The 18,260-nt window shown below is 48.0% G+C and overlaps 1 protein-coding gene across 1 annotated transcript in view; it reads left to right on the top strand.

The window, feature by feature from the left end:
• Positions 1–360: 360 nt before the first annotated feature.
• The window catches only part of CCDC136 (coiled-coil domain containing 136), a 31,374-nt gene continuing 13,474 nt past the window's right edge, over positions 361–18,260 (top strand). Inside the window, exons 1-5 of the mRNA XM_088651916.1 lie at positions 361–409; positions 4,652–5,047; positions 6,886–6,960; positions 14,688–15,062; positions 18,053–18,170. Of these exons, the coding sequence (XP_088508042.1) occupies positions 361–409; positions 4,652–5,047; positions 6,886–6,960; positions 14,688–15,062; positions 18,053–18,170 (1,013 nt within the window). The remainder of the gene's footprint in view (positions 410–4,651; positions 5,048–6,885; positions 6,961–14,687; positions 15,063–18,052; positions 18,171–18,260) is intronic.

The following is an 18,260-nucleotide window of genomic DNA, read 5'->3' on the forward strand; positions in this document are numbered from 1 at the left end:
ACCGCGGTTACGCGCGCGGAGTGGCAAGCCGAAGACGCCCCCGAGGTTTCCCGCTGGGCTGGGCTGCACCCGGGGGGGGGGCACCAAGCTTGGCTGCGCGCTCCTGGGTGCTCCTTTCCAGCGCGCAGGGGAAAGCATCCTTCTTGGGTACCGGCAGGAGCGCGTCAAAGAGGTGTCGCGTTTGGGTTGCGCCAGCCCGGGTTGTGACGATGGGCTCCGGGTAGTGCCAGTCCCCCCCTCTCTCTGTGTGTGTGTGTGCCTTCCGCCAGCCTGGGGGTGGGCCCTGCCTCCTCCCCCTCCTCCCCCGCCTCCTGCTTCCCCCTCCTCCCCTCCGTCTGCTTTTTCGCTCCAGAAACGGCCATGGAGGCAGCTGAGATGCAACTGCTTGGGAGGCGGAAGGAGAGAGCAGGTCAGTGAGGGGGGGGGGGTAGGGGGCGGGAGGGTGATGGAGAGGAGGGGGGCGCAGCCACTACTCCCGCAAGGACCCCCGCAACCCCTTGCTCCCCTCCCCTCCACCTCCCCTTGCTTGCATCACCGCAACCTTTCCGTTGCGTCTCCTCCATCCGTCTCCCTTCCAAGCGCCTTCACCTTTCCGGGGTCCCCTCCGCCCCCATTTCTCTCTCTCTCTCTCCCCCCTCTCCACTCCCCACCTGTGGCTGCCCTCCCCTCCCCCGTCCTGTGCCCATCTTCAGGGGCACACGCAGCCCTCCCCCCGCGACCCTTCCCCACCCACCTATCTCTTTGCAAAAAAATAAAATAAAAAATAGAGTCACACCTTGCGCTGATGACACCACGAACGGTGATTATGTCATCCGGCGGGCGAGGAGGGTACGTGCAGAAAAGTCCAATCTCTTTGCTACCTGAGCCCCTCCCCAAATATATACACCTCTGAGGAGTCCCGGCCCGTTTGGAGAACAGGATTTGGGGGCAAAACGGGGGGAGAAAAAGGAATGCAAACGGGAGTTTTCTGGAGAGAGTGCGTCTGGGGTAGGGGGAAGTGGGTTCTCTGGAAATGCCCCTAAATTGTGTGTATTTAACACACACACATATTCTGGATGCTCCATCCTTGTGATCATTGAGGAGTTAGTCCGTTTTCCTGCCCCCTCCTCCTGTTCCATCTGGACCCCCCCCCCGAAATTGTGTCTAAAAGGGCTGCAGTGAGAAAAGGGCTTCTCTTTGTCCAAGAGGAATTGCATCTCTCTCTCCACCCCCCTCCAGCTGCCCACCCAATTCGTCCCCCCCCCCCACAATTGACCCAGTTACATAACCCTCCTTTCCAGGCTCCAAGAAAGAGCCAGGATGCGGTCTCCAGAGACTTGTGGGGTTGGGGGCCTTAGGAAGAATGTATCCCATTAGGGATAAATGCGTTGGGTGGTCTTTGCCCCATAGAAGAACCCTGGTGGGGGGCTGGGGGGCTGCCCAGCAGCCCTCCCCACCCTCACCCCAGATTGCCCCACTCTGCAGACTCTGCAGCAGGCAGAAGTTCAAGGGACAGATACAGGAAAGCTCTTCTTCATGCAGTGCAGTTAACCCGTAGAACTCCCTCCCGCAGGAGACAAGGATGCACCAACCAGGAAAGATTTCAAGGAAGGTTAGGCAAATTCATGGAGGAGGAGAAGGTTACAGAGGCAGCCTGCTTCTGAATATCAGCTGCCGGAAACCACGGGAGGGAAGAGGGCTCTTGTGGTCGGATCCTGCTTGCGGGTTTCCCACAGGCATCTATCTTGCTGACCACTGTGAAAAGAGAGTTCTTGACTGGATGGGCTGTTGTCTGATCCAGCAGACTTGTCTTGGAATCATAGAATTGTAGAGTTGGAAGGGACCCCAAAGGCCATCTAGTCCAACCCGCTGCAATGCAGGAATCTCAGCTAAAGCATCCAGGACAGATAAGCACCCAGCCTCCGCTTAAAAACCTCCAAGGAAGGAGAGTCCACTACCTCCCAAGGGAGACCGTTCCCCTGTCGAACAGCTCTTACCGTCAGAAAGTTCTTCCTGATGTTTAGCCTGAATCCATGGGTCCTACATCCCAGAGCAGGAGAAAAACGTTCTTACGTTCTCACAAGGTGCTCCTGTTAATGTTTAAAGCCCTAAATGACTCAGGCCCCAGAGGGGGGACCTCTTGAGAGTTCCTCCATCCTCAGAGGCTCAGGATGGTAGCCTGGGAGAAAGGGCCTTTTCTGTGTTGGCCCCTAAGCCATGAAACTCCCTCCCTACAGAGGCATGTCTGGCACCTTCATTGCACAGCTTCTGGAGGATGCTGAAGACACTTGTCCCTGGCCTTTGACCCTTCAGGTGCAAGTTTTTAGGACCCATCTTATTTCTGTAACTGCAAGTTATTTTAAACTGGTCTTACTTAACATTTTAACGTTCAAAATCTTGTGAGCCGGCCTGGGGCCTTAGAGCGGGATATTAATAAGAATAATGAGCTTGCCAGGTCTCACTCGACTTGCGGGCTCTGTATTGAGGGGCAGAGCTTTATTTAGCAAGAATTCTCCGCTGTTAAGAAATATTGCCTGTCGCAAGCTGTTGTGGAGACAGCAGGCTGCAAACCGAATTGTGGAGTCATCATAGCCACACACCGGTCCTGGCTAGGTAGCATCCTACTCTGATTCTATTCCCGCTTGCAAAGAGAATCAGGGAGTCTGAAGAGCCTTCTTTCTGCCTGCCTAGTTCCCCAGAGGGCTGCTGTCGGTTAGAATAAAATAGGCAATGTGAGCAAATGGTCTGAATAATTCAGCTTCTTTGCCCCGTTGAGAACGACAGCAAAAATGTCTCACACCGCGTTGCGTATTTTCTCTCTCTCTTATACTTCTTGGCCTCTCAGAACAGGGTGGCTGTTTATTATTTGTTTCATTAACAAAATATAGATGCATCTTACTAGACAAAAGACCTTTAAAAGTCCAAACCATTTGCTAAAAAGAGCAGTAAAAGAAAATGAGTTAGCACAATAATAATTTTTTAAAAAAATACAGGCTAACCTGGGACTCTTCGGAGGTGGTTGGACTACAGCTCCCATCACTCCCTGACTATTGGCCATGCTGGCTGGGGCTGATGGGAGTCGGTTGGATTCCCCAACTCTGCCTCAGAAGGGGACCTCAAAGGTCATTTAGTCCAACCCCCTGCTGACACAGGGATCTTGTTGCTGAAGCACCCCTGATGGACGGGCATGCACTTTGTTTCTACACCTCTAATGAAGGAGACGTCATCACTGTCAAGAAGTCCACCCTAATGTTTAGCCAAAATCCCCTTTCTTTTATTTCGAACCTTAAAATTGGCCCTGTGACGTCGCTACTGCTCGGAGGTTTGCAGAATGGTGTGCAAATTCATAAGAAATTGTTGCTGGCGCGTTAATTTATATAAAGCATAAAGCCAGGATAGCTTTGCAAGCATAAAAACCAATTGTACGAATATTAAAATATAAACACCCATAATTAAAAAGCACGATAAAGCAATTCCATTAGAATATTACAGTATAGGCACCCATAATTAAAATAGGCAAGGAAGTAATTCCGTTAGAACAACACGGTAATTAAAACAGAAGTCTGGAGTGGAGAACTCGAGGGAAAGCCTGCGTAAATGGAGGGGGTGTCTTTAAAAGCCTGCAGAACGACGCTGTAGATGGGGAAGAGCAGTAGCTCAGAGGTAGAGCATCTGCAGAAGGTTCTGAGTTCAATTCCTGGCACCTCCAGGTTGGACTGAGAATGCCTTCAATCTGAAACTCAGGAGAGCTGCTGCCGGTCAGTGCAGACAATACTGGGCTGGATGGACCAAGAGTTAGCATTTGCCACCTAACGATAGGGCCGGCCCTTATTCAAAGAGATAAGGCACTACATGGACCACATCAGACCACTGGCTCCCATAGAACAGAGATGTGGTCACAGAAAGGCCTGCATCCTGCATGCTCTGCCCTGTGCTATAGGGGGAGAAGCCTTGATGCTATTTCTATGCTTCATCTTGTGGGATGTGATACATAAGTAGCAGTCAAGTACTGTACAACATTCCTTGTTTTCCTAGAGTGAGCATGCGAGGGGATGTTTGGTCCAGCCAGTCGAAAAACTTCCTGTTCCTTCCTGGCTGGAGTTTCCTTCCTTTGCATGTGACTAGATGTGGGTGTGACCTTACCTGTCCAGGTAACAAAAGGGACAAGGCACGCAGCAGCACCCCTCTCTTTGACTTCCTCCATTGTTGGAGCAGCTTTTTAGCTAGAATTGCTCTGTTGGCTCTCAGCCAACAGAGGACACACTGGGATTATCTCCATATGGGAGATACTTTGTAACTAAGTCTGCCTTGAGGGATCCAACTGTGAACTGAATGTGTGAGTAAACTTCTTTTATATACTTTACACAAGATTGTGGTGGGGTTTATTCTTTTAAGAGGGATATAAGGGAACTTATCAGAAACCTTATCGTGAGAGGCTAACACAAGCCTGCAACCAGTTATCCGCTGTGCGTTTAAAAGGGGAAGGTAAAACTCGACTAAGTAAAGGAACTTGCTAGCGCAAGTTAGGAAGGATATTAATAAACAATATATCCCCTCCTGCCTCCCTGAACATTCCCACACATCTTCCTCCTGGTGAAGTTCTGCCTGTCTGCCAGAAGATGGCAAAAGCTGCTTTCGTTAACATGGCGGGTGGCAGACTCTCCCTCCTTAGAGGTTTTTAAGTGGTGGTTGGATGGCCAACTGCAAGGGATTCAGTACTCGCAGGGGGTCGGGCTAGAAGACCCCGGGGGTCCCTCCAAACTCCACGATTCTCCTCTCCCGTTCTGCCTTTTGCTGACAGAGGCATGTTTCCTCCCAGGTGAGGTGGACACCCTTGAAATAAACGAGTTGGAGGAGGAAGATGAGGAGGAGGAAGATGAAGAAGAGGAGGACGACGACGACAAGGACAAGGTGGAGATCAGGAATTTGGACTCTTCGGACGAGGAATACGAGCCAGATGAAGAGAGGCAGCGGGAGTTGAGAGCCCAGGTGATGCGTTTGGAGCTCGAGCTGGAAAAAGTCCGGGAGGTGGCCCTCAGGCACGAAGGGGATTCCCTCGAATTGCAAGGTGGGTGGCTGCCTCAGGGCGCGGGGCCCCTGTAACCTGTCCATTTTTTTCAGGTCGAGTCACAGTTTTCTCCAGACGACCCACCTGGGGAGTGATCTGCTTGCACAAAGCTTATGCAGAAAGTTAGATTATTTGCCTGTTCTTTGATATGTATTCACACAGATTGGCTTTCTTTAGTTGTTTAGTCGTGTCCGACTCTTCGTGACCCCATGGACCAGAGCACGCCAGGCACTCCTGTCTTCCACTGCCTCCTGCAGTTTGGTCAAACTCATGTCCGTAGCTTTGAGAACACTGTCTAACCATCTCGTCCTCTGTCGTCCCCTTCTCCTAGTGCCCTCCATCTTTCCCAACATCAGGGTCTTTTCCAGGGTGTCTTCTCTTCTCATGAGGTGGCCAAAGTTTTGGAGCCTCAGCTTCAGGTTCTGTCCCTCCAATGAGCACGCGGGGCTGATTTCCTTCCTTCTTGCAGTCCATGGGACTCTCAAGAGTCTCCTCTAGCACCCTAATTCAAAAGCATCAATTCTTCAAGGATCAGCCTTCTTTATGGTCCAGCTCTCACCATAACTCAGTGGAGAGTTTTGACTAAACGTGATCCACCTGGAGAAGGAACTGGCAAGCCACTCCAGTATCCCTGCCAAGAAAACTCCATGGACAAAGACAACAGATTGGCTTACGGTTCTGAAAGTGGGTGGGAGTAACTCCTGGGGGTCGGTGAGATTACCAGGGAGTGCCAAGGGGCATGGGGGGGGGGGGGAAGCAGAGGGGAGGCCAGAAGTTTAAATGACGCTCAGGCTTTGAAATGCTGGATCGAGTCCATCCATTTTATTTAAATCATTAAATTAAGTCGTTTGAATGGAAGTTTGAATGTGCAATTGGTTTTTGCTGTTTGGACTTTGTGCTATTATTTGTTTAAAGGGGAGCAAGTAAGATCAAATTGCATGTGTGATGCTGGGACAGGCTTCAAACAGGGCTGGATTTAGGTTCGATGAGGCCCTAAGCTACTGAAAGTAATTGGGGCCCTTTCTATGTCCAGCTGTCCTTTGTCAACAACAAATGGTCGCTGTTTTTTGTGTTGAGTGTATGCTATATGGTAATTTATGGGCCTCAAGCCATTTGCCCACTGTCATCCAACCAGTCCATGCAGAATGTAGGCACCCTATATATAGAAAGGAGCAAACCAGGGATATTTTAGGGAGCAGGCGAGCAGGCGGGGCCCATGACTTACATCCTAGGAGCCTACACAACACAAAACACTGTTGCTTTGTGTATAGGTTTTATTTTATTTGTTTTTTTATCTTCTATTTTGGAAATGTACACCCAGTTTTTTCCCCTTTAATTTTTTTGCGGCCCCCCAAGAGAGTGGGGCCCTAAGCTAGAGCTTGTTTAGCTTATATGTAAATCTGGCACTGAGCACAAATTAGATTAGTGGTTTGCCCGACTCTCTAAGGAAGAAAATGACACAATAAAACAGTCACAGTAAACACAATAAAACAGTGTCTCCACCTCCATTGTTCTGCCCGGACGCTGAGGTCCAGCACCGAGGGCCTTCTGACCTCCATGTCCGGGCAGAACGATGGGGGAGGAGACGTTCCTTCAGGTATACTGGACCGAGGCCGTTTATGCCTGAACATCCAGAGGCTGAGGTGGATTTCACTTTGCTTCTGTAACGGAAGCCGGGTTTCGGAAAGACAACTGTGCAACAGAGAGGAGCCATAGCAGTGAAGGTGATCTGCAGGTTGCTTTTGAGAAGGCAAAGAGAGGGAGTTCCTGGCTCTTGAATTCGTGGCTGCCTCCTCAAGAGGGTCAACGGTTGATTCTGCTTTTTCTCTCTGCGGCAGGGTTGCTGGAAGACGAGAGATTTGCCGCTGCACAGCAGGCCGAGACCTTCACGAAGGAGATTCAGAGACTCCAAGGTTGGATCCTTACCTCTGTGTTTGTTTGTGTGTAATGAATTGATTTACTGATTTAATGCAATTTTATTTAATGTGCAAATATGCCACATTTTCCCGAGCTGGGTTTCATGGCAGCTCCTGACGTTTGAAAACTTTGCTATAAAATAGCGGTAAGCCAAAAAGACACAGCACGTAAGGAAAAAGGGATGGGGTTGGAGAAGGAAAAAAAAAACCCACGAACTTAGGCATCTGTTCTTAACAGGTATGGTTCTTACTGGAACCAACAAGGGTGGGAGTGGTTCATGGAGCCCAGCATGTTTTAACTGTTTTCAATTCTGAATTTTAAATTGTTATAACCTTCCCTGGCACCTACTGGTGGGGAGTGTGGAATAAATTCGATGCTGGTGATGATAAATGCAAAGTAATAAAAACAAGCTAGTTGAAAACGATAGCTAAAATGCGTCAACGCACATTTAGAAGCAGGAACTGAAAATATAATTTACTTTGGCAGCAGCCCAGGTATCAGCATTGTCTAACAATGTTTTCCAAAGACCTGGCTGAACAGGAAGGTCTTAGTCTGCCGATGGAAAGATAATAAAGAGGGAGGAAATCTAACCTCTCCTCAACATGGGAGCAGCCGCAGAAAAGGCTCTGTCTCGTGTTGCTACCAGCCGTGTTCCTGAGGTCGAGGGGCTGAGAGGAGATTCTAAAGGGCACCAGCATAGATGTGACCCCATCACGGTTGCCAGTGCTTAGTTTTGGTCTAAAACTGCTTCATTGTGTCTAGGAAGCTGTTTCCTCCTTCAGTAAGAGCTCAGGCAGACGGGTGAGGGACTTCATTGGTGTCAGGAGTGGGATATATCGCTGGAGGGGGAGAGTCTCATGCTCAGCCCCTTCCTCAGCATGGGAAGTGATAGTTGGCTGAGGACCTTCTTTCTGTGCCCCCTCTAAGAGACTATATAGTTTTGATTTCTATCAATGTTTGCTTGCTTTTTAGTTATTGCTTTCCCCATGTTTTTAGTGATTTTTGTTTTTATCTGTAAGCTGCCTTGCGTCCTGTCATGGTATAAATAGATCAATAGACAGATATAATAATAATTTTAATAATGTTCTCATGTAGATTGTTTTGGCTTTGTCTGTAATTTATCTTCGGGCCCCATTCCAAACGCAGAAGTGGGAAGGTGGGGTTGGACTAGATGACCTTTGGGGATACCGCCCAAGTCTACAGTTCTGCGAAGGGTCTCCCCTTTGTCCCTCTCCTCCCGCAACACTTGCTCCCTCTCGGTTTCTTCCTCCCCAGTTAGCTCACCGGCCTTTTGATGTATTTATAGGCCCATAACTCAGCTCCTTCTCATCCAGCGAGTGTTAATCTGTGCAGAATGCTGCTATAAATAGCAGGCACACACAGGACAGTTTGGGGTTCAGAGAAGGTCAACTGGTTCTTACCTGGGGGGGTTTCAAACTGAGCTTTGACCGCTAGGCGCTGCTACCTCTTGCTGCAACCTCCGAGATCCCCGGCAGTTGTGAGAGCAAAGCACTGGAAATGGATCCGGTGGCAGGAGTGTGTCTTGTGGCCTTGACACTGATGCAAATTGAGTAGATCGACACCAGATGGAGCTCGTCTCCCATGCAAAAGCAGATGCCGTCCATCAAACGAACTCACAAATCTCTAGCAGCCTTTTGTCAGAAGGGCCCCTCTTCTCTCTTCACGTCAGCGCCAGGCTGCATTATTTGAAATTTCAGTAAATCTTAGAGTTGGAAGGGACCCTGAGGATCATCTAGTCCAACCCCCTGCAATGCAGGAATCTCAGCTAAAGCGTCCCTGACAGGTTGGCTATCCAAGCTCTGCTTAGAAAACTCCAAGGAAGGAGAGGCCACCACCTCCTTAACAAGTCCGTTCCACTGTGGACGGACTTTTAAGCATTACTTTTAAGAAAAAAAGCATAAAATAAAACATTTAAAACAACTATATATACAATCCATACTGAATCCACAGTATGGGATTATAGACTTCCCTCCACTGCCTCCCTTGGTTCCTTTATAATATTTTCACACACGCATGTCAATAAAATCTTTATCACTGATTACTTCCAATTTTTGTACATTGTCTTTAATATTATAAGTGGTTTTTTTTAAAAAAATCCTGCGAATGTATTAACTTGTGCACATTGCTTTTGTAAATATGCCACAAACATACCCCATTCTTTTTTTATATTTGTTATCATCTTGATTTCTAAGTTTCCCAGTTAATTTAGCCATTTCAGCATACTCCATTAACTTAATCTGCCAATCTTCTTCTTCTTCTTCTTCTTCTTCTTCTTCTTCTTCTTCTTCTTCTTCTTCTTCTTCTTCTTCTTCTTCTTCTTCTTCCCAGTGCTGGGCTAGCAGTATCCGGGCGGCCGTTGCCGCATACATAAACACATTATTTTATTTATTAATACATTTTTATTTATTAAATTTCTCCATCTCTTTACCTTGCCCGGGGCAACCCAAAGTCACTTACAACCATAGTTAGTTAATCGGCAGGGCTGGGTTCACACATGTTAAGCCATGGTTTAATAAACCGTGGTTTAGCATTACGTACGAACCAAGCCCACTCTATGCAAAGTGGAAAGGAGCTGGCCCTCTGCTGGTCTTGGGGGCCAGCCGGGCAAATGCCCAGTTTTCTTGCCACCCTCTGGGGGGCAGTCCGAAGCCACCACCTCATTCTGCAAAACTTGTACTATGTCTCTCCGGGAATCATTTGCTTTGGAGAAGAAGCGTGGAGTGACTCCCCCGGAGGAGGGCATCCGCCTGAGTAAATGAGGAAAGGTGATTTCAGACCTCTTGAAACCAGCCCCGATCAACTTTCTTCTTGGCAAGATGCTGTGTGCAAAAAAGACTCTCCAAAGCCAATTTTATCATGTCTTTGCAAAGTAGCGTTGGTAAGCCAGACCAAATAGTTTTGGAGCTGTAGATTTTTGAAACATATTGCTTCTCCCCACCTCCCCTTGATATTTATAGATCGGCTTTTAACAGAAGGGTGCTTGCAAGGTGGTTTGCGACAGTTTAAAAATACAGTTTTAAAATGACATCCCGGCAGCAACAGAATCATAGAATCATAGAGTTGGATGAGACCACAAGGGCCATCCAGTCCAACCCCCTGCCAAGCAGGAAACACCATCAAAGCATTCTTGACATATGCCTGCCAAGCCTCTGCTTAAAGACCTCCAAAGAAGGAGACTCCACCACACTCCTTGGTAGCAAATTCCACTACCGAACAGCTCTTACTGTCAGAAAGTTCTTCCTAATGTTTAGGTATAATCTTCTTTCTTGAAGTTTGAATCCATTGCTCCGTGTCCGCTTCTCTGGAGCAGCAGAAAACAATCTCTCTCACTCCTCCATATGACATCCTTTTATATATTTGAACATGGCTATCATATCACCCCTTAACCTTCTCTTCTCCAGGCTAAACATACCCAGCTCTCTAAGCCGTTCCTCATAAGGCATCGTTTCCAGGCCTTTGATCATTTTCGTTGCCCTCTTCTGGCAACAGAGATTCAGGCTGTTCCCTATGTTCTGTGTGGCTGGGATTTTCCCTCTGCGCTCCGACCTTTGGCAAAAGCACCAGGTTTCCTTGCTTTCTGCTAAGGGAACAAAAATCCTGGCGTCTCGGAGAAGGGCTGGGAAAACCCTGTGTCTTGAACCCGTCAGCATAGACAAGGTGGAGCCAGATGGACAAAGGATTTAACTTGGCTGAAGGCAGCTCCCTGTGTCTTTGCAGTCATGCCTTCATGCTGTTGAAGAGAGCAAGAGAATAAGGCTCTGTTCTGGGTCTCTCAAATCCCTTGCTACAAAAATGCAAACTTTTGAGATCAAAACAGACATATTTTCCCGTAACCTAGGAATCGTGTGTAAACACTGATGCATTTGTAAAGCTTGCAGATTTCATGAGGATAGTAAGATAGAGTTTCAGGGGTGGGGGAAAGCAACATGAATATACAGCTGAAAAATGGAATAGCTCTTTTTATTTTTTTGCAACCATTCCGTTCATTCAGGTGCAAAATGAAACAGTAGGACGTTCCAAAAAGCAGCCTCATTAAAACTGCTACTACTACTACTATTAAAATCAAGAGCAATGTCATCTCGAGATCTTGGGGTCCCTTGGTAAAAAATGCCCGCAGTAGACCCCCTTCTTGCTCGCCCTTGTACCCTATTACAGCACTGCCTCCATCAACCTGGACATTTTAGATGTTTAGGGAATTGTTACCCTAAACATCTGGAGGGCACCAGGTTGGCAAAGCCTGACTTAGAGCAGTTTGGAAAGTTCAGCTGGTGCAGAATTTGGTGGCCGGGTTGCTCACAGGGGCAAGATGCTTGAGTGTATTACACCGATCTTGGCCCGACTGCGCTGGCTGCTGCTTAGTTTCTGGGTCCGATTCAAAGTGCTGGTGTTGACCTACAGGGCCTCAAATGGATCAGGACCGCAACCCCTCAAGGACCGCCTCTCCCCATATGAACCGACCTGGACCCTGAGATCATCTTCTGAGGTCCTTCTTTGTGTGCCCCCTCCATGAGAGGTTGGCAACACGAGAACGGGGCCTTTTCAGTGGTGGCTCCCCATATGCTCTCCCCAGAGAGGCTCGCCTGGTGGCTTCATTACATCTCTTTAGCCGTCAAGCGAAAAACACTCCTCTTCTCCCAGGCCTTTGCAGGGGCCAGCAAACCTTTGCAGCAGGGGGCCGGTCCACTGTCCCTCAGACCTTGGGGGGGGGCAGACTATATTTTGTAAAAAATAATAATGAACAAATTCCTATGCCCCACAAATAACCCAGAGATGCATTTTAAATAAAAGGACACATTCTACTCATGGAAAAACACGCTGATTCCCGGACCGTCTGCCGGCCGGATTGAGAAGGCGATTGGGCCGCATCCGGCCCCCGGGCCTTAGGTTGCTTTCCTATGGACTAATCAAACAATCTACTGCTTTTATGGTTTGTTGTTTCTTACTATGTTACATAATTTTGTTTGTACTGTAAACCACCTTATGATCCTCGGATATGAAAGGCAGTACAGTACAGTCATACCTCGGTTTGAGTATTTTCAGTTTAAGTACTCTGCGGACCCGTCTGGAACGGATTAATCCACTTTCCATTACTATCAATGGGAAAGTTCGCTTCAGGTTACGTACGCTTCAGGTTAAGTACGGACTTCCAGAACCAATTACACTCATACTTCGGGTTAAGTACGCTTCAGTTTAAGTACTCCGCGGACCCGTCTGGAACAGATTAATCCACTTTCCATTGCTTTCAATGGGAAAGTTCGCTTCAGGTTAAGTACGCTTTAGTTTAAGTACTCCACGGACCGTCTGGAACAGATTAATCCACTTTCCATTGCTTTCAATGGGAAAGTTCACTTCAGTTTGAGTATTTTCAGTTTAAGTACTCCACGGACCGTCTGGACCGGATTAATCCACTTTCCATTGCTTTCAATGGGAAAGTTCGCTTTAGGTTAAGTACACTTCAGGTTAAGTACAGACTTCCGGAACCAATTGTGTTTGTAAACCAAAGTAAACCACTGTACTGTATATAAATTCAATAAATAATAAAATAAAAAACAGCAGGTCCAATCGTGCCCATCTTGCGCCATCGCCCTCTGCTCAGAAGCCGTGCCAAGGCTCCGGCCTAGCCTGGCAGGTTCCGAGGTGCCGCCGCTTTAAGGGCCCAAGGGGCCCCCCGAGCTGAGCGCAGGGGCCGGGTGTGGCGATTCCACCGGGGGCCCCCCAGGCCATGGAGCTGGGACACTCGTCCTCGCTTGGCAGTGAGTGTCCCCCTGGGCCCGAGAAAAAGGGGTCGGAAAGCCTGCGCGGGGCGTTGCCATGGCAGCTGGGCCCCAGAGCGGCACAACTGCCAGGTGTGGCCCCCCCCGCAGCCCCCTGGAGACAGGTCTGGGGCTGTTCCCGCTGCCACCCCAAAGTCTCCAGCCTCCCCCCTCTCCCCCAGGTGTGGCCCCTGGCTTTGGGGACACATGACCTGCGCCCAGGGCCGAGTGGAACCGCCCTCCCAGCACCCAGCAGCACCCTCCGGGTCGACGGCGCCAGCCTGAGCCGTCCTCTTCTCCCTCCCAGCGCCCAACCCCAGCAAGGGTTGCCAACTCTTCCCCCTGCCTCTGCTCCTGTGCTTTTAGTAATAGCTTGATTTGCAGGGGTGCCTTCTCTCCCTCTTCACTGCCCCCCACTATTCTTATGGGAGGCGTCTAAATAATAATAATATCTACATATTTATGACTAGTCCGCCTTTGCACCTAAAAGGCGGCTTACGGCAGACCCTCCAAGCGTCCCTATTTTCCAGATTTACAAAACTGAATCCCCGGCTTCTGATTTGATCCCGGAATGTCCTGCTTTTCCTTAGGATGTCCCTATTTTCATCAGAGAAATGTCGGAGGGGATGGAGTTATCCGACCCCCGAGCCATCTGAAGGCAGCCCTGTATAAGGAGGTTTTGTAATGTTTAATGTTTTATTATGTTTTAATATATGTTGGAATCCGCCCAGAGCGGTTGGGGCAACCAAGTCAGATGCGTGGGGTATAAAGAGTAAAATAATAATAATAATAATAATAATAATAATAATAATAATAATAATAAAAACTAGGACATCCCTATTTTAATCAAATAAATGTTGGAGGTTACGCATCTTAGGTATGCAGAGACGAGTCTTTCAGATGATTATTATTATTTATGAATGGCATTTTACAACACAAACACAGAAATGCTCAATATAATGATTTAAAACACAACCCCCCACCGTAAACACATTGGAAAGGCCATCGATTGTTTTAATAGCCAAAGGCCTGGTCGAAGTGGAATGTTTTCACCTGGTGCATAAAGATGTAATGAATGCGCCCGGTGAGCCTCCCCAGGGAGAGCATTCCAGAGACAGGAAGCCACTGCAGAAAAGGCCCCGTTCTCGTGTTGCCACCCTCCAGACCTCTTGTGGAGGAGGCACACAAAGAAGGGCCTCAGGAGATGATCTCTGGGTCTGGGGCGGTGCAGGTGGGAAGAGGCGAAGCTTGATATGTTGGTAGTGATTTTTTAAATCTTTTTTTTGTATATAATTTTTTACATTAAATTTTCTGTTTTACAATGTAAAGTACTCATTTTTGCACCCTTAAGAGATCAGTGTCTTCCCTCCTTCTCTTTCCATGGTTCATTTTACATATCATAAATCCCTGCACATTTTACAAAAACTATACCATTCAGTATTCCATTATTACATACATCAAAACTGATTTAAACTGTTGAATTTATCTTAATGCTGCCAGCGTTTTCAGCTGTACAAGTAGTGATATGTACATATATATATATATATATATATATATATATATATATATATATATATGGTTGGAAGCCAATCAGAGTGGCTGGGGCTACTCAGTCAGATGGGCAGGGCATAATAATAATAATAATAATAATAATAATAATAATAAATAATTATTATTACGCTTACTGCTCCCCCACCGTCACCTGACCAAGGCAAGAGGCGGCTGAAAAAGGAAGTTATAAAGAGGAGGAGCAGGTTCAAAGAGCGCTCTGGTCAAATTCTTTAAAAATATCAGGTCCCCGAAAAATATCCCTGTGGTCCCCGAATGGCAGCTTCAGAAGGGAATGTGGCCCCTGGGCTGCAATAAGGGCCTTCCTGCCCAAACTCGACGACTAATCAAAAGCCCCTGGCTTCTCCCCCTTTGCCTCCTTCTCCCGATCCCGAATCCAGCCCAGATGTCCTCCTTGAAGCAAGAGTTTGACTCGCTGCAGGAGGGGAAAGATGTGGAGCTGGACCGCTTGGAGAGCGAGCTGCAGGAGGCCAACGAGGAGATCCACAGCCTGCGCTTGGACGCCGAGGAAGCGGCCGCCTTGCACGAGAACGAGGTGGCCGGGCTGCAGGAGGAGATCTGCCGGCTGAAAGCCGAGCTGGAGAGGGTGCAGAGGGTCCGGAACGAGTACGACATGGAGGTCACAGCCCTGCGGGCCGAGATCAACATGAAGCGGCCGGGCACCGGGGACAGCCAGCCTGCCCCAGAGATGGTGGTGATGTCACACTTTGACGACCGTCTCTCCTGCACCTCGGAAGAGGTGACCAAGCTCCAAGGTACTGTTATAAGAAAAAAACAACCCTGCTCCTTTATCCCTTATGGGGTACCCAAGAGTCCTTATGTACGTTTTCTATCGGCAGGAGAAAATAACAGAGGCCAACCAGAGCACAGTGGTACCTCGGTTTAAGAACAGTCCTGTTTACGAACTATTCGGTTTACGAACTCCGCAAAACCGGAAGTAGTGTCCCGGTTCGTGAACTTTACCTCGGTCTGAGAACGGAATCTGAACGGTGGAAGGGCACCGGTGGCAGGAGGCCTCATTAGGGAAAGTGTGCCTTGGTTTAAGAACGGTTTTGGTTTAAGAACGGACTTCCGGAATTGGTTAAGTTTGTAAACCGAGGTACCACTGTATATTGATAAGCTAAGCAGCTAGTAAGCCTGATATTTATTAAACTGTTGCAACAGACACCCCCAGCCTTCTTTATGGTCCAGCTCTCACTTCCGTACATCACTACTGGGAAAACCATAGCTTTAACTATACGGACCTTTGCCGGCAAGGTGATGTCTCTGCTTTTTAAGATGCTGTCTAGGTTTGTCATTGCTTTTCTCCCAAGAAGCAGGCGCCTTTTAATTTCGTGACTGCTGTCACCATCTGCAGTGATCATGGAATCCAAGAAAGTAAAATCTCTCACTGCCTCCATTTCTTCTTCCCCTTCTATTTGCCAGGAGGTGATGGGACCAGTGGCCATGATCTTAGTTTTTTTGATGTTCAGCTTCAGGCAGGCCTATAGCGATTGCAAATTGTCACTGCTGCAGCTGCTGCTACGGTAAAACATCTTAACAGCTTTCAAAGCTGGTCTCTTGTATGGCCCGGTCCTCTTCAATGTAGCTCAGAAATAAGTGCCCCCCCCTCTTCAGTATGGCTGACCCCCAAGCGAATGTGCATAAGACCATGGTTGTGAGCAGAGCCGGATTTAGGTTTGATGAGGCCCTAAGCTACTGACGGTAATGGGGTCCTTGATATGTCCAGCTGTCCTTTGTCAACAACAAATGGTCACTGGTTTTGTGTTTAATGTACAGTATGCTATATGGTAATTGATGGACCTCATGGGTATCTCAAGCCATTTGCCCATTTTGCCCTGCAACCAGTCCCTGCAGAATGTAGGCACCCTATATATGTTGTTTAGTTGTTTAGTCGTGTCCGACTCTTCGTGACCCCATGGACCATAGCACGATAGGCACTCCTGTCTTGCACTGCCTCCCGCAGTTTGGTCAAACTCATGTTCGTGGCTTCGAGAACACTGTCCAACCATCTCGTCCTCTGTCGTCCCCTTCTCCTAGTGCCCTCCATCTTTCCCAACATCAGGGTCTTTTCCAGGGAGTCTTCTCTTCTCATGAGGTGGCCAAAGTATTGGAGCCTCAGCTTCACGATCTGTCCTTCCAGGGAGCACTCAGGGCTGATTTCCTTCAGAATGGATAGGTTTGATCTTCTTGCAGTCCATGGGACTCTCAAGAGTCTCCTCCAGCACCATAATTCAAAAGCATTGAATTTTCCCTATATTGAATATTCCCTTTCCCTATATATAGAAAGGAGCAAACCATTGATATTTTAGGGAGCAGGCTAGCAGGTGGGGCCCATAACTTACATCATAGGAGCCTACACAACACAAAACACTGTTGCTGTATGTAGGTTTTATTTTATTGGTTTTTTAATCTTATATTTTGTAAAAGTACATCCAGGTTCCCCCCCTCCTTTAAATCTTTTTGGGCGCCCAAAAGAGTGGGGCCCTAAGCTATAGCTTGTTTAGCTTATACGTAAATCCGGCACTGGTTGTGAGCATATTGGCCTGTTGGCTGGGGTGGATCGCAATTGTTGGGGGTTTCCCGGGGGGCATTTATTGTGCGACCGGTGCTCATCACACTTTCATGATTTTTCCTGCATTCAGTTGACATTATTGACACCGAAACCCCAGCCTGCATTTCCTTCCTGTTTTAAAAAAATGAATCATAGAATCATAGAGTTGGAAGAGACCACAAGGGCCATCCAGTCCAACCCCCTGCCAAGCAGGAAACACCATCAAAGCATTCTTGACATATGCCTGTCAAGCCTCTGCTTAAAGACCTCCAAAGAAGGGGACTCCACCACACTCCTTGGTGGCAAATTCCACTGCCGAACAGCTCTTACTGTCAGGAAGTTCTTCCTAATGTTTAGGTGGAATCTTCTTTCTTGAAGTTTGAATCCATTGCTCCGTGTCTGCTTCTCTGGAGCAGCAGAAAACAATCTTTCTCCCTCCTCCATATGACATCCTTTTATATATTTGAACATGACTATCATATCACCCCTTAACCTTCTCTTCTCCAGGCTAAACATACCCAGCTCCCTAAGCCGTTCCTCATAAGGCATCATTTCCAGGCCTTTGACCATTTTGGTTGCCCTCTTCTGGACACGTTCCAGCTTGTCAGTATCCTTCTTGAACTGTGGTGCCCAGAACTGGACACAGTACTCCAGGTGAGGTCTGACCAGAGCGGAATACAGTGGTACTATTACTTCCCTAGATCTAGATGCTATACTCCTATTGATGAGCAAATGACTTATTTCCAAATTAAGCACCTTTTAGGGCTCACCCACACTTTTTCACCTGATCGTACTGTGCACCCTGAACTTTCCCTGTTGTTCCGTGGCTGTGCCTTGCGAAAATTCATCTTATGGGATGCACAGAAAATCCGAAGAGAGGTTTTGCTTAACCGGGCGTCAATTAGGTGGGGGAGATTGGATTTTTGCAAGGCACAGCCCGGAAGCACGAGAAAAATGTCTCAGACCCGGCGGGGAATTAATGCAGAAAGCCCACAGTTTACACACATTTAACTTTTGCACATGTTCTGTTTTACGCACTTGGCAAAAAACTTTTTTAAAAATAAGAAGGGAGTGGAAGGGGGAAAAGACTTTGGCAATCTTACCCACCAAACTTGAATCAGATGGGATAGTCCTTCTGACATGTGATGCTTGGCCACAGCAAATGATGTTTCATCATCCTGTGCTTTGCAGAGGATCTCCGGACGCTGAGAATTCAGTACCAGCAGCTGATGAACGAGTACCAAATCCTGCAGGAGAGCAACAACATCATGGTCAACCAGCTGGCGACACTTGAAGCCCTGAAGTACAGGTGAGTCTCAATGTCGCAGGATTGTGCACGGCGGCGAGTGGCAGGACCGCGAGGGGTGGGAACATTTTATTTGATTGCATTTGTATTCCA

This window comes from Zootoca vivipara, chromosome 9 (assembly GCF_965207765.1).
Source record: "Zootoca vivipara chromosome 9, rZooViv2.hap1.1, whole genome shotgun sequence".
NCBI classification, from domain to species: domain Eukaryota; kingdom Metazoa; phylum Chordata; class Lepidosauria; order Squamata; family Lacertidae; genus Zootoca; species Zootoca vivipara.